Source organism: Armigeres subalbatus, chromosome 3, assembly GCF_024139115.2.
Source record: "Armigeres subalbatus isolate Guangzhou_Male chromosome 3, GZ_Asu_2, whole genome shotgun sequence".
Classification (NCBI taxonomy): domain Eukaryota; kingdom Metazoa; phylum Arthropoda; class Insecta; order Diptera; family Culicidae; genus Armigeres; species Armigeres subalbatus.
Window position 1 is genome coordinate 352,151,140 of NC_085141.1, and position 23,099 is coordinate 352,174,238.

Genomic DNA, 23,099 nt, shown 5'->3' on the forward strand with positions numbered 1-23,099 from the left:
GAATACGCATCGTCGAGATTGTTTATATACGTATTATGGCCCCCCTATTTGATTTACATGTTCCATTCCCAAGTGTTCCTTGTGCCTATTATGAACCCCTCTTGTGTGCTAGTAATGAGCCCTTAGGCCTATTTACATTTACAAATTAGTTAATATAACTAAATTCCTACTTCCTTGTTTAAAACAAATGTATTGAACTCACTTGTCATAAGACGAGTTTGTACAATCCCAATGAATTCAACCACTTAATTGTATCTTGACAGATACGTATTTCGACCTCAACAGTAAGGCCGTCTTCAGTGTCTCGTACTTCAGTGTCAAGTACGAGACACTGAAGACGGCCTTACTCTTGAGGTCGAAATACGTATCTGTCAAGATACAATTAAGTGGTGGAATTCAATGGGATTGTACAAACTCGTCTTATGACAAGTGAAGACATTCTTTTAGTGGAAAAATAATTTTCTTAACAAAATGTATTGAACTGCTGTCCTGTAACATGAAGTAAATCCACCCGACGGAAGTTTGCAGAAAATAGTCGATTTCAGCGTTTAATTTGGGGTTTTGTTCAGGGGGTCCATTATACGCACTGGCTCCATTACTAGCACTCACTCCATATTCTTTAAGGATTTTTTAAAGGTTTTTCTAAAGAAGTTTTTGAAGAAATATCTTGATGTATTTCCAAAAAATGTCTGGATCTATCTTCAAAGTAATTTCCTAAGAATTTAGCGAAAGAATCCCTGGAGGAAATTCCAAAGAAATTGGGAGGATTTCACAGAGAAATTCAAGAATTTCGGAAATTCCTGAAAGAAATTCCAGCGGAATTACGGAAGCCGATGGTATGGAATTTCTGATGGAATACCTGGAAGAATTTCTGAAAGTATTGCTAAAGGAATTCCTGAAGGAAATTCCGGAGGGGTTTCTAAAATAATTCTTAGACAAATTGTTCTGGGTGACTAACCGGATTAATCCCAGAGTGAACTTTTGAATAAATTAATGAAATATCACCTGAATGATTACTGAAGGAATTTTCGAAGGAACTCTGATGGATCTACTGAAATCCCGATATTTTTAGTTTTCCAATTTCAAAACAGGGTTTTGTTTTACTACTGTCCGAATTTTCGAAGGACTTCCCAGAGAAAGTCCTGGCAGAATTTCTCCAGATGTTCCAGGAATTTTTTTTGTAGAAATCTAAATATGTATATGAAAATTCCATTTGGGTTTTGTTTAGAAATTCCATTGGAAATTCGTCTGAGGAAATCCCTCAAAAATTCCTTCAGAAATTCGTTTAGAAATTGCTTGATCCAAATCTATTCAGGTTGTTCTACGGAAATTCTTCCTTAAATACATTTGGAAATATCTCCAGGTATTTCTTCTTAAATTTCTCCAGCAAATCCTCCAAAAATTCTTTAGGAAACTCCTCCAGAAATAATTCATAAAATTCCCCCTGTAGTTCATTGGGATATTTCTCCAGGGGGTTCTTTTGTAAAACCTCCCGAAAAGCCTTTGCAAATTTCTCCAAAAATTCCACTGTAAGATTCCTTCCAAGATTTTTTGCAAGAATTATTCCGGAAGTTTTGTTGAAAAAATTCACCCGAAAAATAATGGAAAAACAAAATAAGAACGGAACAATTGTTTCACTTCATATGCGCGTTATGGATCTCTCAACTCGTGCTCTTGAAAAACTCCAGCAAAAAGCACGTGGTTTCAAAAAGGGCCGATTTCTGGCTTTGTTGTATAATCACCTTAAACGAAATTCCAAAATGTTTTCTAAAAAGATTCTCGAAAGAATGCGCGAAGGAATTTCAAAAGAAACTGCGAAGGTGTAAAGAAATTTCTGTAAGGATTGCTAAATAAATCCGAAGGAATAGCCGAAGTAATACTTAAAAGAATTCTCGAAAGAAATTCTGGAGGAAGTCTTAAAGGAATTCCTGAGGGAAATTTTGAAGGATTTTTTAGAACTTATTTCTAAAGTTTCCAAAGGGATTTCTTAAAAAAGTACTGGCAGAGTTCTTCAAATTTATTTCACAATGATTTCCTTTACGAATTCTTTCAAAAATTCCTTTGGAAATTGCCCTAAGAATTCCTTTGGAAAATTCTTCAGAAATACCTATGGAAAATCCTTCGGGAATACCTACGGAAATTCTTTTAGGATTCCTTTTGGAAATTGTTTTAGGAGAAATACTTCAGAAATCAAGAAATCATCAAAGATTTTTTCTTGGATTTCTTCAAGAAATCCTTGGAAAATACAAATTATTTTCGGAAATATTATGCGACATGGCTTAAAAAATTCCTTTAGAAATTCCCTCAGAAATGCTTCTAGAGATTCCTTTCAGAATTCCTTCTTTTAGAAATTCCTTCGGTAATTCTTGTGATTTTTTTGTTTGTTTTGTGCTTTCCATTGGAAATTTGTTTGAAATTCCAACGGAAACCTCTTCAGAAACTCATTTAAGAATACCTACGGAAATCGTTTTAGGAAAACCTCCCAAAGTTTCTTTAAAGGATTTTTTTTTTTAATTTCTTTATAAATTCATTTAAAAATAATTCCTTATTATTGCTTTAGGAATTCCTATTATTCCAAAATATTCTGAAACAAATTCTTCTAGTAATTTCTTAAGAAATCCCTTCCGATAGTCTGGGAAGAATTTTTTGGGTTTCCTTCGAGATTCCTCTTCATTATTTCACTCTGGAATTTTCTCTCTCTTTCTCTCTTTCTCTCTTTCTCTCTATCTCTGCCTCTCCTCATCTCTTTTTCTTTCTTTGTATCTCTCTCACTCTCTCTTTCTCTCTCTTCCTATATCTCTCTCTCTAAATCTCTCTCTCCATTTCTCTCTCTCTCTCTACATCTCTCACTCTCTTTCTTCTTACTCTTCACTTCTCACCTCATTGCGCATTACGAATAGAGCTAATTGCACTTGCATGCTAATTGAAAAACTATAAACAAGGAGTGTCATTGGACTTTTCAGACGTATCGCTTCTAACTTCTATCTCCTCACTTTTCACTATTTTTACACACTTTTCACTATTCCTAGTGACATATGAGAAGTGAGGCATCCCACATCTCACTCTTCATTTGTCAATTCTTGTTTTTCATTCATCACTTCACACTTGTTACATTCACTTTTGTTCGACCAAACCGCCATATTACCGACTACATACCGTTCAGCCAAATGGCCCAAATGTCCATGCGGTCACATGGGGTTCGGCCTAATGGTTTGTTTGGCTGAACGACCTCCAACAAATCGGCCCTTCCGTCTCTTTTCACACACCTCCTGCAGCGGTACGATGTTGAATCCGTTTCTTCCGAATGTTGAGAGTTGCGGTTTGCAGTTCCACGAACCGAGCTTCCAATTGCTAGTCCCTTTTCATCGCGGTAGGCTTCGCTGCGTGCAGAGTTTTGCTTAGAATCCCTGACACTCGAACGAAGATCAGCTGCCCCTACATCCAAAAAACAAATCTGACAATGATTGTATAAAATCTGGGCAGCATACAGCATACGAACCTTACAGAAACTGTATAATAATTGGGCATATACAATTTCGGAAGGTTACAGAATTGTATATTTCTGTAACCTTCCGAAATTGTATATGCCCAATTATTATACAGTTTCTGTAAGGTTCGTATGCTGTATTAAAATCTGCCATCCGCTGGTTGGGTGCTGAGACGAGACCTGCAAAGACGCTGCTTCTTTTCTCTTGTTTTGACACTTGTTCTTCTTTTCATCACAGTTGACCATCGAGTTTCAACTGTTTACTTGACTGTTTCACCTAAGCCGCAGGTGGACCCTTCTGAGCACAATAAAAGTGTATCCAATTCACGAAATAGTTAATTCATTTTCATAAGGATTTTTATACCGGGAACAAAACACAGGTTTATTACTGATTATTAACAAGCTAAACGGAAGGTTTGGAATACTCGTTAAAGTAAAAAAGTCTTGGTAAAACAAAAATGATGTGGAATATTTTATTTGGGATACCAATACTTTCACTCAAAAAGCTGCTGGTTGCACCTGACAGTTCGTGACAGCAGTTGGCTGGCAGCAGCTGAAGTTACATTTTTTCCTCTTTGCAGGTCTCGTCTCAGGTTGGGTGTACCATGGAAACAGACGCTGTCGATCAGGGGCCTCATTGCGCATCTCCTTTCGACAGCTCTTTCGTATGACAGTTTGCATGGTTTGCTCGTTTCAAGTCGAGATGCACAATGCCACCCCAGATTTGCACTTTTGGCACGCAGAAAAAATCTGCGGAAGAAACAAAAATATTCGACGCCTATTCAAACATAATGTCAGTTTGTACTGTAATTGAACATAAATATGGTTCCATTTGAAACAAGGGTAAACTAGTTTTGAGTCAAATATGCGTTTCAGGTTGTTTCAATTAGCAGATTGATGAAAGTAAACATAGATATTATAGTTTTGGTTCGATCGCTCATAATATTTTCCAATCAATTCTACCAATAGTCATGGGAGCATTTGATTTCAAAATTTCACAGTTGAGGCATTCCACGGGGGCATGTCAGTCGATCCTGAGCGACCATTTCGAAAATATTTGAAACTCTGCACAGTTTTTCAATTTCATCTAAATCGTCATTTTTCGATATCAAATCTTCATATTGAGTCACGACTAACTTTTCAAAAGGGTGTATGTGAAAATGGTTCAAAAATATTTAAAAAGCTGCAAAGCAAAAACGGAATGTTCGATTGTTATGATTTTTTCAGCAAAGTTAGACAACTAAATGGTGATTCTTAAGAAAATGTGCACAGTAAAAAATTTTTTTTGCCTTTAAAAATATCATTTTGTCACAAAAACTCAAATATCTCAAAACCCTATCTTTTTCGAACGTAATTTTTTAGGGAAAACGGTCCATTATATTAGCTATCTACCATAAAAATTTGGTGATGGTAAACTAATAAACAAAAAGTTATGACATTTCAAACATTTCACAATTTTCACATTTAGTAAAAAAATTTTTTTCTGTGTAAGTTATTTCGAGAATTGCAGTTTGATGCAGATTTTATTGTTAAGGGACGTGATTTAAACAAGTTGTTTTCATGATATTTTGATTTAATTATTCATAGCATCTATAAGAAACTTAGACACGATCCAGTGTTGTGATCAAAAGTATTGATAGTGTCATAATTTTCATTGCACGTGACTGGCGAAAAATTCTTTTAATAGTGTTGAAACCTGTTGATAATAACGTTGATAGAAACATATCAGAAATGTTATTTTTAAGACAAAAGCTGCAAAATCAAAGATTTATATACACGTGTACGTCTATAGTTTACCTGCAAAAAATATACCTCTTAGAGAATAGACTTTATGATCGGGAGGAAACGGGTATCTTCAACAACAACAAATGCATGATAGGTACATACCATGACAATGCTCACGAAAAAGCAAAAAATTACTACTACTAAGGTTGTTAAAGATCTTATAGTAATTTTTTCTTCAGTCAAGCAAATGACACCAAACTAGTCAGTAAAAACTTAAAAGTGATTTTGTTTATTGAAATATTACGAACAACATGAGTAGCCGCTTTCTCAACTGTTGTAGGCCGTTTGATGGAAAAAAGTGTTCAAAAGAGTTACGAAATCTCACCGAAAGCACCATAGATAAACTGAAAGCGACTGGTTATGCTCCAAAGTCCACATTGAATACAAATTTACGCATTTGCACGTCCTGCCGTCTAAACGTTGACAAAAGAGCAATCTGTATATCATCATTAAGAAAATGTGCACAGTAAAAAAAATTTTTTTTTGCCTTTAAAAATATCATTTTTGTCACAAAAACTCAAATATCTCAAAACCCTATCTTTTTTCGAACGTAATTTTTTTAGGGAAAACGGTCCATTATATTAGCTATCTACCATAAAAATTTGGTGATGGTAAACTAATAAACAAAAAATGTTTGATTGGTTGAGCAGAGCGCAGGAAGTTCGAAAACGACAGCAACTGAGGAATTGCCAGATGTATCGACAACAACTGAGGAATTACCAGAAGTATTAAGTGCTGAGAGCCTTGCCACCGTACCATCAGCGAAATCTGTTTCAACAAATCAATCGGAAGATGAGTGTATCCAAAAGGTCAACATCGAACGCTTTAACGAGGGCATAGCTGGGATAAAAGTGACTCCGATTAAATGGAGTAAGATGGACTACGTTTATTACCCGGAGTAAAAATACCTTGAAATAAACGAAGCTGTACGAAGAAACCTCTTCAAATTAGGACCTGATGATGTGGAAAATACATACTACGATGAGGTAATTATGAATATGAAGGAAAGGTTCTCGAATGCAGCCACGACAAGGAAAGAAAAATTATTGATTTTGTCGATGCTGCCAAGTTCGTGGTCTATTCAGGATGCCATTGATGAGTTCAAAACCAATAGAAATACAGTAAAAGAGGCAAAACAATTGAAGAATAACTGTCTTTCAACCAAAAATACTAGGTCTAGTACTGCATTAACAGATGAGACAAAAGAAATAGTAGTTCAATATTTTGAAGATGATGAAGTAAGTCGAGCTATGCCTGGTCAAAAAGATTATGTATCAGTAAAAAACCCAGATTAATCCACCTAGCAGTGATTATGCCTTTCTCGTGCATTATAAAATATATTGAAAAAATCACTTTAAAAAGGTCAAAAAAGCTCTTTGGGTGAATAGATCACATTTTTTCGATCATTTTTAATATTTTTGCCTTGCCACCATTCAAAAACAATTGTTTTTTGATTTTTTTTCCAAGGGGGACCTGTGGGAAAAAACAATGATCTTTCAATAATTCCGAAAAGCAATGATCGGGCCCATTTTCAATAGCAAACAATTCCTCGTCGAATGCAACTTGTTGCGAGTAAATCGGATAATTCTAAGTTCTAAAACGTGTGTCTACAAAATTTGTACATACACATACATACACAAAAACAGACGTCACCTCAGTTTGTCGAGCTGGGTAGATCGGTATATAACACTATGGGTCTCCGCCTTCTATCAAAAGTTTTTTGGAGCAATCATATAGCCTTTCGGTACAACTTTGTTGTACGAGAAAGGAAAAATGCACATGTTACAAATATGCGATCGTGGCAAATAGCACCATAATTAGCGCAGCCGCACGTTTAAAAAAATAAATTATAAAATACAATATGGATTACCTGTCCAGACAGCGCGTCTACAATTGTTTTAGGGCCGATTCCCACGTAGTGTTTTTTCACCAATGTAATATCAAAGTTCAATAAAACTAGTTGTATGTCATACATTGATTTTGCATACCTTGTGTAATAATTGTACAAGCACATTTGTAAAAATTAACAACACAATTCACATAAATATCAATGGAAAGCCGCATAATATGGAAATAATGAGGGTATGAAAACGAACGTTATGTTCAATCACCCATATGCCCAAACTACACCATCATTCCACCCAAACCACTCCAACCCAATAAGCAGTTAGCCTCAATGACACGCCTCTTTTCCTTCCAAAGCAGGAAAAAAATGGCAGCAACGTAACGAGCGCACGAGATGCGATTTTTATTTCCAACGATGAAATTTTTACAACTGTGTTGATGCGAGCGGATAAAGTCATCGGATTCGATCTCTATAGACGAATCCAAGTAAAAACAAGAAGAAGACACACGACGGTGTTAACTTTGACAGATCCTACAGCTCAGCATAGGGAGATCATTTTAAAATGCTTATTAAATTCTAGATAAATGTAATTAAAATCTGATTGATGTATGATACGTAAAAAGTTCCGAACTGTATGATAGATACATTTTTGGAAAAATCAAAAATTGAGATAAGCTTCCAGATATGTAATTCAGAACTTTTCCGTACCGTACATCAATCAGATTTTAATTACAATTAGTCTAGAATTTATTATAAGCATTTTAAAATGATCTCCCATGCTGAGCTGTAGGATCTGTCAAAGTTAACACCGTCGTGTGTCTTCTTCTTTATTTTTACTTGATTCGTCTATAGCGCGTGTGTTAGTTTTCGTGTTCCACATTTGAAGCTTTGGAAAGCTTTTGCTTGAGAGGTTAGCATCATCAATAAAGCACGAAAGAAGCAACACAAACTTTAATGCTGTCAGTATACACGGTGCGAAATTTATTCATTGAATGTGGAAATGCTACACAATTAATTTATTTTTACTCAATATTGTGCGGTTACTTGTTGAGTTTTTTTACTTTATTAAACTGTTTTTTTAATCTACAGATTATATTCAACACCATACTTGCTGAATGGACATGGTCGGTTAAAGTGGCTGGTCCTTAAATAAAGTGTTCGTGAAAGTAATCGTTAGATTATTCGCTGTTGGTTTGAGCGAGACAGAGTATATGACAAAAAATCAACCAGCAACTTGCGGTTTTTGGTTCGAAATGAACGTTTGTCAGCAATGGAATAATCCATCTAGATTTTCTACTAGATGGCGTTTTTGTTGTATTATAATTCGCATAATTTCAGTGGGTTTATAATATTTTTAATGAATTAATTTGAGTACTGCAATGACATGAAAACTATTGATTGCAGTATTCAAATTAATTCATGAAAAATGTTACTTAGGTGCTTTTGAAAAGTTAAGCGAGAATTCATGAAAAAATGTTACTTAGGTCCTTTTGAAAAGTTATGCGAGAAATGTAATAGAAATGCATGAAGCCAACAATAGGACTTTTTGGGAACTTGTAAGTGTTCTTATTGTTAAGTTGACTTTTTGTCAATTTATTGGTCAATACTTTGAAAAGGTGCTGTAAAAGAAAAGTGCATACTTAGGTTTTCCAAATCTGATGCAGACTATCTTTTGAAAAGGGTCAAACTTGTTTTTACTGATTTTTTCAAATGGATATAATCTTAAAACGACGCATTTTACAAAAAGTGTTGTATGGGTGACTGTCGCAAAATCATTCAAACTTTCTAATAAAACTTTTTAAAACTTCCAATAGAACCCTACACTAAAATCAATTTAAAAAAATAAAAGTCAATTTGCAAAAAACGCTCTTTTGATTTGGAAGAAATTTTGTCACAAGATAGGTGATTATATTCCTACCAACCGTCCATACATCGCAAGTCAGCACTTTAAGGGAAAAAGTTTTCTAAAAAACTTTTTCTTGACGGAATCTGATTTTTCAGTGTCTTTAAGGTGGATTTAACATATGTATACATATATACTACATATTAAGTATTCCTGTACAGTCAGGCAGAGTACAATGTTTTGGTCGTAACTGGTCGCAAATTAAAGAAGCTAATAATGGCATATAATATTTTTTGAAGATATAAACCCCTTTTTAATATTACTTTAATTTAACAAACTATATTTAGTGACTAAATTAGACAATGTATCATAAAAAATAGATTTGCTTGGGGTTCTATAACGATGGTTTACTTATTGGTTTAGTTTCAGATGAAAATACACTGAAAATAATTTAAAACAAGAAAAGTTTTTGTTAGAAAAACTTTTTTCCTTATTGAGTGCCCCAGCTTGATGTATGGACGGTTGGTAGGAACATAATCACCATTCTTGAGACAAAATTTCATTTAAATAAAAGAGCATTTTTCGCAAATCGACTTTAAATTTTTAAACTGATTTTTTTCAGTGTAGGGCTCAATTTGATTGTTTCCGATATTTTCACTAGAAATTTTGACTGATTTTATATGGTCACCCATACAACACTTCTTTTTTGTGGGATGCGTCGTTTTTCATTATATCCATTTGAAAATATTAGCAAAAAAAATTTCAGCTCTTTTCAAAGGATAGTTCAGATTAAATTTTGAAAACATTTTTGTTTTCATTTCGGATCATCTGGTGATTTTTCATTTCATTTTCATTTCTTACTTACTTTTCACCTCACTTCGCACTTCTCACGTCTCACTTTTCACTTCTCACTGCTCACATCGGCCCATAGGGAAAGAAAATGGCAGAAATGACGCTTAACTTTTAAAAGAACGTATGTCACCTTTTTTCATGAATTAATTTGTGTACCGCAATCAAAAGCTATCATATTGGTCTGTTGATCGCAATATTAAAATTCATTCATGAAAATATGTTTCTTAGGTCATTTTGAAAAATAAACTAGAATTTTCAGTGTATACATGAAATCTTAAAATAGGTACTTTTTAACTCATTAATGGGTTTCTATGTTTCTTTTGTGAAGTTTTTTTTCTTCCGTGTAAGCTGTGTATTCTTATGCTGTCAGTGTGCCGGTTTCGAATAAATTGTGTCTTGGGAGAACATAACCTAGAAAATCGATAGCTTATTTGTTACGAATAATGATGTCTCATAACTCTTTGAATATTTACTATTTTTGATGTGCCATTCATTATGAAATTCAATAGCGAACAAGAAGAAAACATTCCCCATCGAATGCAAATCTTGTTGTAGCAAAATCGATTCAGGTTTAGTACTAGAAAAATTGGCTAATGTTTCAATGTGCACACACATACGCACACACACACACACGGACACACACACGGACAGACAGACATTTGCTCAGTTTGTCGAGCTGAATCGAATGGTATATAATACTATGGGTCTACAAGCGCTCTATAAAAAGTACGTTTTGGGAGTGAAATGAAAGCCTTTCAGGTACAACTTTGTTGTACGAGAAAGGCAAAAAGATGGAAAGCGTCAAGCAATCCAAAAACGATTAATGATGACGACTTTGAAAGAAGCGTACACACGCTTCAAGGAAATTCACGATAATATTAAAATAGGTTTTTCCTCATTTGCAAGCCTTCGGCCAAGGCAATGTAAGCTTCTTTCTGATTCAGGAACACATAATGTGTGTGTGCACAACCCATGAGAATATTAATCTTATTTTACATAGTTTGAAAAGAATCAATTTAACAAAGGATATTAAAATGTTAACTGGTAGTCTTTTGTGTGAAAATACAACATCAAATTGCTATCTACGATCTTGTTCGGATTGTCCAGATTCTTCATCATTGGAAAATACTTTATTCGCTGAGTTTGAAGAAAATATATTGATCAGTTATCATTTGAGCAATGGGTGACCACGGATAGGTGTGACATAGAAACTATTGTAAAACCTGTAGATGAGTTTGTGTCATATTTTTGCTTGAAATTAGAAAGTTTAATCCCTCACGATTTCATTAAAACAGAACAATCCAGCTTTTTAAAAAATACGAAAATACATTACAAAATGGTGATTTTTTGGTCTTTTGTTTTTTTCCGAAAAATTCCAGCTTTGTATTGCAAGATGAAGTGCAGTCCCATCACTGGAACGTACAACAAGCTACAATTCATCCATTCGTTATTTTTTTTAATGGAAGTACGCAAATTGAACACTTAAGTTTTATTATAATTTCCGAAGATTTAAGACACGATTCAGTATCCGTAAACTTGTTCATTGAAAAAATGATTAACTTTTCACGCGTTGATAAGCATAAAGAAGTCAAAAAGATATATTTCATGTCTGATGGAGCAGCGTCGCAGTACAAAAATCGTAAGAATTTTTCGAGCCTATGTCAATTTAAATCAATGTACGGAATTGATGCAGAATGGCATTTTTTGCTACATCACATGGCAAAGGTCCTTGTGATGCTATTGGAGGAACAATAAAGCGCATGGCCACAAGAGCAAGTTTAGCCAAAGAACGTGAGCATCCAATTAAAACTGCGAAAGAACTTTTTGATTGGGCAAATCGTAGAAAAGAAAAAGATTTAACCAAATTATCATTTTGTTTTACTACTACTGAAGAGTACGAAATAAAGGCTTCAGAGCTCAGCGAGCAATTTAATAACGCGAAAACGATCCAAGGAACCCAAAAATTTCACTGTTTCATTCCATTGTCGGAAAACAAAATTAAAGCAAAACTATACTCAAACTGTGCTGATAATAATTCAAAAGTGTTCGATATTTTAAAAATTTGAATAAAAATAAATAAAAATAAGTATTAATAAACTGTTTTCATGATATCATAACCCATACCAAAATTCAAACCCAAAACTCTTAGAGTTTCTATAACAACATTGTGTAACTGCCACATTTAATTTAATACTTAGGATAATATTAATTCATTTTTATTTATTTATACATATAATATTTATACATATAATATACATAATATCGATGAATACATAAATATGGAATATCATACAAACAACTTGTTTAACTCACGCAAGGCCCTTAACAATAAAATCAGCATCAAACTGCGATTCTTGAAAAAAAATACAAGGAAATTTTTTTTTGTTTACTATATGTGAAAATTGTGAAATGTTTGAAATGTCATAACTTTTTTGTTTATTAGTTTACCATCACCAAATTTTTATGGTAGATAGCTAATATAATGGACCGTTTTCCCTAAAAAAATTACGTTCGAAAAAGATAGGGTTTTGAGATATTTGAGTTTTGTGACAAAATGATATTTTTAAAGGCAAAAAAATTTTTTTTACTGTGCACATTTTCTTAAGAATCACCATTTAGTTGTCTAACTTTGCTGAAAAAATCATAACAATCGAACATTCCGTTTTTGCTGTGCAGCTTTTTAAATATTTTTGAACCATTTTCACATACACCCTTTTGAAAAGTTAGTCGTGACTCAATATGGATTTGATATCGAAAAATGACGATTTAGATGAAATTGAAAAACTGTGCAAAGTTTCAACTCAATAGAAAATCATGAATTAAAAATTTTCTTAAATTTTGATGCTGTTGCTTGGAATCGCTCAGTTCATACTTCATGGGTTTCATGGTTCATACTTCCTATTTTGTGGGCTTCGTAGTCGTGCGGTTAGCGACATCAGTCGTCTAGAAGCATGTGCCATTGAGTGTGGGTTCGATTCCGGCTCCGTAAGGAGAATATTTTTCGTGATACGAAAAATTGTCCACTAGTTTACTGGGTGTTTTGCAAATGTCATGCTAGGTGTTAAGTGCTCAGTCTGTACACCCAAAACAATTTTGTGTGACATTCTTTGTATTAGGCATTTTGTTTCAAATCTCGCATTCAAACCGATCAAAGAATGTCATACTTGTTAATACAGCTCATTGCATTAAGTCGGTTTATTTGGTTTCGGTTAATACATCCAAACGAATCTCGTTCGCTCATCATATAACAAGTATATGAATCGTTTACAGCAATATAATTTTAACCCACACAATCTTCCCGATTCCATTTAGCTTGATGACGGAAAAGGAAACAAATATGCATGGTGCTTATTCCACGCGTATCACTCATTGCTATCCCTGTTACCCTTCCACTTGTCACATCCGCAAAGTATGAAACGTGGATTATGATTACCTTTGGTCGCGTCGTTTCTCATCTGGTAAATAGCCCAGATGGTTAGCGCGTCAGTCTTGATGTGTTAAGTGTGGAGGGTCCGGGTTCAATACCCGTCGTTGACCGAATTTTTTTGTAAGGTTGCTGAGGTTGTCGAAGTGTACCGCATTTCACTCCCTCGATGAGGGAGTGTAAAATTAGATTCAATGTAGACACTAACACATAATCAGTTCTTATTTTCTCGTGACCGGAAACCTAATGCAAGGGCCTGCCGTTTACTTAATACAATCTGTGCATATGTTGAAAATTATGGCAAACTGAACACGAAACTAATGCGAGATTGCAATAAAATGTTGCAATCTCTGATTGGGTGTACAATCTATGGTCGAAGACGGTGATTTTGTCTATTTTCAATTTAGAAGCAGAAAAAATATGCTTCCACTCTGCTTGCAGCTTCCATGTTTTTGTTTACATGTGTAAGAGCAAGCGGGGGCTGCCAGCTACACTCAGCGAACTGGACTATCGAAATTCATAACTGGCGCCTTATGAATCTTCGACTGATTATTCAACCAACAGTGCTTCTTATATGCAGTTACCTTCCCGAGTATTCAAGCGTCGATGGGCGTGTGGTCTACATACCAGCCTCCCGATCCCGACGTCCATGGTTCGAACCCAGTCTGCCGCACTTTACTTTTTTTTCAAATGAAAATCATCATTCATAAGGCAATATATTGAAATTCATACCGATTCCTTGTGGCAAATTTTCATAAGGCGTTTGATTGAAAATCATACGTCCATTTTCCTCAGTGTAGGGCAGGCAAAAAAACAAACAGGAATTTAATTCGGTTTAAAAAGAAATATATTTGAATCAAAAATATCTGTTTGTGAATAAATCTATCCTATTAGTATACGACCAAAGTTCCGATCGAGGTTGATTACCCGATATTCCCTAAGGTTACTCGTACCACGAGGAAGTAGGCATAGTAGCTGCTGGGCAAGAGGCTAAGGGCCCTAAAATGATGAAAAAATCACAAATTCCCCAGTTTCAATATATGCAGAGCAATTCTTAGCCCTTCCTCTGTTTAACCCAGGGAGAAATGGATCCCCCCTTTTCCCCCATTCAAAAATACAGGCATTTGAAAATATTTATCAATGTATTCACTCGGTTATGTAGCCAAACGTGCATTTTTATATGCTCTAAAACTTTTTAGAAGACAACACCTCGAAAAAAATTAAAACAAAAAAGTTACTATCAAAATATTGATTTTTTGGGGTCACCCTAACACACAAAGGGTTCTTCAGCAACGTACAACAATTAGAGTTTCCATTTCCCGGTCATTTTCGTTGTCCCGGGATTCGGGATGAACTTGCTCGTATATCCCGGGAAATCCCGGGATCCCGGGATTTTTCCATGTCTCCTTAGAAAACTTATTTTTGATTTGAAAACGATTTTATTCAATATTCAGGGCTCAAGTTCATATTTTAGAAAGGACAGATAATACAGATTTCAAATTGGAACTCAATTCAATTCTAATTTGAATCAATTCTTTCGAAAAAAAACGACTTCAAGAAGCAAATATTAGAATAGAAGAAGGGTTGCTGGTGGTTGAAGTCTGCTTGATTGTTTGCATAGTTTTGAATAATGAATATGCAATGGGTTTAGACAGTTACTGCGATTGCATTCAATACCCTAGTGACAAAAAATGGAAGATGCGCAGTAGAATCGTACTGGGCCCATAACCTATTAGATATACGGGAACCCCCTCACAAAGGAAACACAATACTACAGTATCCTCCAACCCATGGCAGGCTACTAATTGATACTTTTACCAAGAGCTGCAGCTCTTCCTAATTTTGAACAGATTGCTTCCTAATCTTGATGTTAATCGTTAATTTATCGTTATCGCCAATTAAGTTAATTGTGTTCAACGTAATCGCTTGCTGCGATAAAGATGAATCAACTCAATTATTATCGGAGTTCGATAATTTAACGTAAGTTAACTCGATAATTTAACGATAATGAGGTTAATAGATTACGCGATTAAAGTTGGTATACAATTTTGACAGAAGCCGAGAATAGGGCAAAGACAAAGGTGCTGTTTGAACGAGATGGCGCCACAACATTTAAAGTAAAATGAATTTCCTTGTATGGACAAATCATCCGTTCTCATCAACTACGCATCGCATCAATATGAAAGCTAGGTTAAAAAGCAACAAATAATTTTTAGATTTTTTGTACCCACGACTTGTTTTGCAGTTCTAAACAATAAAAGAGATTTCATTGTACTTCCATACTAAATTCTAGCTGTATACTTTCAATTTCTTCAAGACTGTTCTCCACCTCGTGTATGTGGAAGGAACATTGAAAGCTTACGATATCGAACAGCAGATGTCACTAGTGTATATGCAACATTACATTAATACAATCACGCAGCAACACCACCTGGTGCCTGATAATGGAAATATTGCAATTATACCATCAGGTGTAGTGGCTGTTGTTAACATGTTTTGAAAGGGCCTCAAGCGGATTTTTTGGTAGAATGCAACTGACGATCTCCTATTGGACAAATTGATTGCAGCCTGTTGACCAGAGTTGATTTTGATCGAAGCGATACATAAAAAAAATTAGGCAGAGCATCGGGGTCGAACCACTTGTACTTGCGCATGTGCTGATAAGTTGGTTGTACGAACGTCGATTGGAAGGACATGAATTGGATCAAGAATTGTTTTGGAAGCAAGAAGCTCAGGAAGACTAGTGTACGCAAGCTCGCTGTAGACGGGAGAAGGGTAGAAGCAGGCGCCAAATAAATGTAGCTGATCTTGTACTGTAGATACTTGTCGTTTAATTGATAGAGAGCTGTAGCTGCTGGAAAAAGTATCAGTCAGTAGCCCTCCATTGAGTGGTATAGTGGAATCTAATATTTTTGTGAAGGTGTTCTGTCAACTATCTCCGATATTTTCATGTCTGTTCCTCTCTTACTAATTTAATGATAAGATAATGTCGATTATGCATCAAAAAGAACCTCGGCTCCGTATACATGCCTGAGCCTACCAAATAAAAGAACTTGGAAAAAAATCATGTCTGAAGGGAGGTATACAAATATGATATGGGTGGACTATTTTTTTTCCTTCTAATTGTCCCGGCGTGGCCTATCGTGCAAAGGGTTCCATTTTAATCCTTCAGGTTCATGAAGCATGTTGGCAGAGTATCAATATGCCAAACTGAAGTTAAATTTACCACACAAACTTAACACCAATTCGCACTTCAAAATTTGCAACTGACCTAATATTCACTAAAATGTATTTCTCTTCTCATTTCTCACAGAGCGTTCCAATTTTCGCATTCCGCTTCGTCCCAGCCCTTTGTGGCAGTCTGTTGGCACCTGTCGTCTACAGCATCCTTCGACAGTTGAAGCTTAGCCAATCCATCTCCATCATCGGTGGACTGCTGATAGTATTCGGTCGGTAATCCAATATATTTCTTCCATATGCTGCATTACTCATCTTTTCTTCATTTCAGACAACGCCTTACTCACGCACTCTCGTTTCATTCTGATGGAACCGATGCTGTTGCTGTTTTCCGCCGTCGGCCTTCTGTTCGTACTGAAGTTCCTGACCAGTCAACCATTTTCCGTCCGTTGGTGGTCTTTCGGTGCCCTTGCCGCAACATCCCTTACCGCAGGAGTTTGTGTCAAATACATCGGCTTCTTCAGCTACGTACTGGCATGTTACATCATTGGTCGGCATGTCTGGATGCAGCTGCCGGATCGATCGCAATCCAACGTGCACCTGTTATTGAAAAGCATCGCCAAAGCAGTCCTCTTCATTTCAGTTTCAATTGCGCTGTATCTGGGCTGCTTTTACGTTCACTTGGGTAGTCTGTACAAAGCAGGTCCCCATGATAGCATCATGACCAGCGCCTTCCAAGCTTCACTGGAAGGCGGACTGGCTTCCATTACCAAAGGGCAACCACTTCGGATCCAACATGGATCGCAGATCACACTAAAACATACCCACGGAAGGGTTTGCTGGATGCACTCGCACGCTCACGTGTACCCGATCAAATACAAAGACGGTCGAGGTTCCAGTCATCAGCAGCAGGTCACATGCTACGGGTTCAAGGACGTGAACAATTGGTGGATTGTGAAACGCCCCGAAAAGGAGAACATCGTCGTCGGCGAAGAACCGGACTACATCCAAGATGGGGATGTGATCCAGTTGGTGCATGGCGTAACGAGTCGGGCGTTAAACTCCCATGATGTGGCTTCAGCAATGACTCCTCTCAGCCAGGAAGTATCCTGCTACATCGACTACAATATATCCATGCCGGCCAACCTGTTGTGGAAGGTTGAGATAATCAATTCCAAGGATTCCAAGAACAAATGGAACGCCATCACCTCCCAGGTGCGATTGATTCACGTAGCTACTAACGGAGCGTTGAAGTTCACCGGTGAACAGCTGCCCGATTGGGGATTCAACCAGTTTGAAGTCGCTGCCGACCGGAGACAGTATACCATTGACACAATTTGGAATGTGGAAGAGCATCGTTACACTCAGGACGCCGAAAGGAAAGACGTACTGGAGAAACTACTGAAAACGGAAATGATACCGCTGGAACCAACCATACTTTCATTTTGGGACAAATTTAGCGAACTTCAGCTAAAGATGTTACTTCACACAGAGAAGATAGAAGGTCACATGTACTCGTCGGAACCTTTTGATTGGCCGTTGATGGACAAGGGGATCGCGTACTGGGTGGATGGCACATCGAATGCGCAGATACACCTGCTCGGAAACCTGGTCATCTGGTACTCGGCTACACTTTCGATCGTCGCATACGTCGGATTATTGGTGTTCTACTTGATTAGACGCAGAAGGAAATTCTTCGACCTGAGCGAAGACGAGTGGCAAAAGTTCCGCTTCGGAGGTGAAATTTTCCTCGCCGGATATTTAATTCACTATTTGCCGTATTACTTCGTGGAGCGTACGTTGTTTTTGTACAACTACTTGCCGGCTCTGCTGTATAAGATTCTGTTGCTTTGCTTCGTGCTGGAACATATTCAGTTGATGATCAGGAAATTTATTAGGAATCGCTTAGTTTCATTTATCTACAGTTCCGTTTTGTACGCATGGCTTGCCGGAGTGATCTACTTCTTCAGCAAATTCAGCGTACTGAGCTATGGAACCACCGAACTCAGTGCAGACGACGTGCTGAAATTGCGATTGAAGGACACCTGGGATTTAATTGTTCATAGACCTTAAGTTAAAAACTTTGTTTTAGTTAAAATATTTTAAAAAGAATACTCTTTGAATATATTTCCAAAATAGCTGTTTAATGAAAAATGCAATAATTTTAATCACTATTTAATCAAAACTCGAAGTGGTAGTATAGTTTTATTTAGAAAGAAAATAAGAGGCGCAGAATAAAAAAAATGTAGAACATGCCGTCTCATACAGAGCATCTTGCGATAACTCACGATGAATATCAAATGGATAATGAAGGGATTTTATATTGCAAATCTTACACACTGTAACAATGCGCAATTGAAAAAATATAACTTTACGAGCAACTTACAGAAGTTCACCTGTCATAAGACGAGTTTATACAATCCCATTGAATTCCACCACTTAATTGTATCTTGACAGATACGTATTTCGACCTCAACAGTAAGGCCGTCTTCAGTGTCTCGTACTTGACTCGACTTACTGTTGAGGTTGAAATACGTATCTGTCAAGATACAATTAAGTGGTGGAATTCAATGGGATTGTATAAACTCGTCTTATGACAGGTGAAAACATTCCACTAAAAAGCTCAAACTAATTTTCTTATTACAGAAGTTATTTGCAGAACTTACAGAAGAAATTACAACTCGGAAACGTATCTTTTCTTGATGTAGTCTTCTATTTTGCCACAGTATTTCGCAGCAAAATCAAGATTTGAGCCCATTTTCTTTTCCATGACTTGGAGGCCCCTCAGGGTTTGAGGCTTGCTGTCCGGGAACGTAAAGTTATTATATTTATAGATTTGTCCCACTTCGAAGCGCTCTCCGCGGCCCATAATTGTACGGTTTATAATATCGATGGCGCGTTGATTCTCTTCGGCAGCTGTCCAATAGTTCCGAAGCTTTCCACCTTGTACATCTGCTTGATCAACTCCATTAGCTCGATGTCATGATTCATCTATCGGTAGTTTACAGTGGAAGTCCGTCCTTGTAATCCAATTCGTGTCGCAACATATATAGACAACGATGAACCATCGTCGCTGAAAATTTTTCAGCCAGGTGCGAAATGGGCGCAGGGTTCAGTAGATAGTTATTCGCCTTAACATTCTGCATCGCAATTTTTTGCACCGACTACCGCATTGTAGAAGGCCGGGAATGATTCGATATTTTCAAATTTCAAATTTCAAAGCGCTTCTAACCGGTTGGCTACAACCAGGGGACTGAAGGGAAGGCTAATACGCCTACCCACTATTCATTCAATATGGCGTACAATGTTTTTGTTTTAATTTCGTTTGATTAATGATAACAAAACTTCGGAAGTATTGACGAGCTATTTTTCGACATAAAGAAGCCATACAAACACAAAATACTCGATGCACCTCAACCTATTGCAAGTTTTCGCCAGGATAAGTTAATTGCCGATAATTAGCACTAACTGCGTACGAGCCAATCACCCAAAATGAGCGCTGAATTCGGGTATACTACCCAGCAACTGGGTACCAAAAACAGTAGTACCAAAAACGATGTTGGGTAGAGTGCCATTGTACCGCGGATGACAGGCGTTTCACCCTCCTGGCTACAACCCATTCCGTACGCCCGAAGTTCAATTTCATCCTTATAAATTGATCGACATTATCCGGAGACGACAACAATGGCTCCATGGTCGTGCGTACTTTGTTTAGGCTCCTAAGGATGATGAAACTCCTCAGTGGACGTTTTGAATTCATTTTCGAAAATTGCTATGGCCATAATATCGCCCAAGAACAACGGCAAATCTTTCACGTTTCGGCATTGCAATGCCATGAATGCTTCACACAGTATCGTATTCGTACCAGGTTTGGCTGCAGGGACTCCATTCGCAGCAGGTTCACCGCATAATGGCCTAATTAGGGGGTTCAAGTATTTTGTTTCGCTGTGCTCCTCACGTTGACATTGTCGGTTTCACCAATCCATTTGGCCGCGCACCTGGAAGCACTGGTTTACGGACTTGACCTGCTGCTGATACTCGAATCGTAATTTGAACCACTTCTTATTTCCTCTTTTTTCATATCACCCTTACGTTTTCATTTCAAGAACTCTGCTTTTCTCTGCTCCGTTTTCAACGTCGAATCTTGTTGAATTCAAAGCGCAGCTAGGTGTTGCTTAGCCAGGATAGTACTATTTAGTGTCTCGTTCTTCTGAAGTCTTCAGTTCCTCTTCTTCGATCTGCTTTTCCAATAATAGTGCCTTCTGTTGGCAATCGGCTTTGTTGAATCGCGAGGATCGGCTTGCATTCGAACGTCGAACAGAAAGATCAGCACTAAGCGATGCACGGGAACCAGTAATAGGATTGTTCGTCGTAACAATCAGATTTTAATTTTATTCAACAGCTTGATAGAAAACTATTTTTAACACGTGCGTCTTGCACAGGTAGAAAATGTGGAATAAATGAAAATTCCAAATTGCAAAACAACGCCTACTTCGATGCACCACGCTCGCCTACCGTGACTTACCATACACACTCAGTTTTTATTTCAGCAGCTCGGCAAAAATCCGCACAGCCGTGCGCCAGCAAAATACATAACTGATATTCCGGCAAAAATAGCGTTTGTTAGCTGATTTTCTGCAAATTATTTGCTGATTATCAGCAATTTTGACAGAAATCTCGGCAAAAAAACACTGGGGCACGGCTGTGCGATTCTCGGTAAAAGTTCAACATTTTGCTGAGATCCCGGTAAAAAAAATTAAGAGTGTACGATATGAATTCCCAACACGGACTTCAGATCATTGGGAGTTACAGTCTACCGTAAAATTTTCTTTGTGTATGAAAGAACACGAACACGCGCATCGAACCAAACGGAGTGTACTGGTTTGAGCCGAAACGAAACGAAGTGAGAAAGAAAATGGATCGCGTGCACATTGGTCCCGCCCGTTTAAGTAGATCCATTGGCCCCGCCCATTTAGCTTTCGTTAAGCGTGCAAATATAGGCACCCATAACGAATAACAAAGAAGCGGGACTAATTTACTGCCTTACAATAAAACGCGCGTAAGCCATTTTGTTCAAGATGAGACAGCAGCACGTTCGGACGTGTTTTTTTGCTCGCGCATTTTTCCCAAGTGTTTTTTTTTCTCGTTCGTTCGCTGTTTACGTTTTCGCTTCGTCGCGTTGGCGTTATTTTCTCCCGGACCCGTCGTGGGAGACTCGGTGGCCGATTCGGTCGCTGGAGAAGTGCCTACACTTCTCAGTACACTGCTCTTGGAGAAGCAGCAATCGCAGGTGCAACCGGAGTGAAAGAAGAAATGCCAGCCCGTGTTTGTGAAGGGCGATCCGCCGGATTTACGCCCAAAATTTTGGTGGCCGTAGGAAGGGAACCCCCTCACAAAGAATAACAACTAGAGCTCCCTCTCTACACCACGGCTGACTGATACTTCTGTCAGTAGTTGCAACAATAGGTATATACAATACAACCATAACAATATTCCTTAATCTACCCAAGAGCAACTACAACCAACTGGCGCCTGCTTCTTACCATCTTGGATCTACATCTACAGCGAAGCGTCGCACACTACCTGATATTCCAACACTCCTCCTTAGTGTGCACGCCTCGCAACTTTCTTGGCTCCTTCTAACACCGAGCCTCCCGTCCAGAGCTCCTCCTCGCCGAACAATTCCTCCTGGCCCAATCCGTTGCCCGTACAAATGGCCTCTATCCGACGTTTGCACAGCAACCTCTCCAGCACATGCGCCTGCATAAGTGCCCCGACTCCGAAGCTTGCACAGCGCCTCTAGATGCTCTGCCAACCAGCTCCTGAATGTTCCGACGCTCCTCCTGGACTCATGCTGACCAGCCAGCATCCTATCAAACGTTCCAACCTCCTGAAGAATTCCGTCCGGCGTTACCCAAGACTTACGTGGCTGATCCATGATCCCACTGCGCCACGCGACTTATGCGGCCGATCCATGATCCCACTGCGATAACGTCGACGGCCATAACATCCCACTAAGATGGAGAACGGGAATCGTTCCTGGGCCCATAACCTGTTGGCCGTATGAAGGAAACCCCCTCACAAAGAGTAACAACTAGAGTTCCCTCTCTACACCACAGCAGGCTATTGGCAGAAGTATCAGTCAGTAGCCTGCTGTGGTGTAGAGAGGGAACTCTAGTTGTTATTCTTTGTGAGGGGGTTCCCTTCCTACGGCCAACAAAATTCGCCAGCTGATCGCTAAGGGGCTGAAATGTACTTTTCGGCTCTGCAGCGAGGGCGTGAAAGTGATGCCGGCAAACAAGGACCATCATCAATCCGTCGTGGAGTTCCTCAAGGTCCACAAGTATGAGTACTAAACTCATGATCATCCCGGCACGAAGCCGCTCAAGGCTTTGCTGCGAGGGCTCCACGACATAAAGGAGGAAGAGCTCAAAGCAGAGCTTGAAAGTTGCGGAATTAAGCCAGCAGCCGTGCACAAGATCGCTCGTCACGACAAGGCGAGAAGATATCGCGACCAGCTTTACCTGATCCATCTGGAGCACGGCTCCACTACCTGGAAGGACCTGAAGCTGGTTGGCGTTATAAATTACATTGTCGTTGACTGGGAGCGATATCGGCCAGTCCATCAGGCACGGCATCTGGAACTGCCGCATGAAGCCGCGCTGCAACAACTGTGGCTAGCCCC

At 38.0% G+C, this 23,099-nt stretch overlaps 1 protein-coding gene across 1 annotated transcript in view; it reads left to right on the plus strand.

Annotated features, from left to right (window-relative positions):
• Positions 1-18,605, plus strand: part of LOC134226062 (protein O-mannosyltransferase 1) — a 34,819-nt gene extending 16,214 nt beyond the window's left edge. Inside the window, exons 3-4 of the mRNA XM_062706581.1 lie at positions 16,551-16,686; positions 16,746-18,605. Of these exons, the coding sequence (XP_062562565.1) occupies positions 16,551-16,686; positions 16,746-18,487 (1,878 nt within the window). The 3' untranslated portion in view covers positions 18,488-18,605. The remainder of the gene's footprint in view (positions 1-16,550; positions 16,687-16,745) is intronic.
• The last annotated feature ends 4,494 nt before the right edge of the window (positions 18,606-23,099 follow it).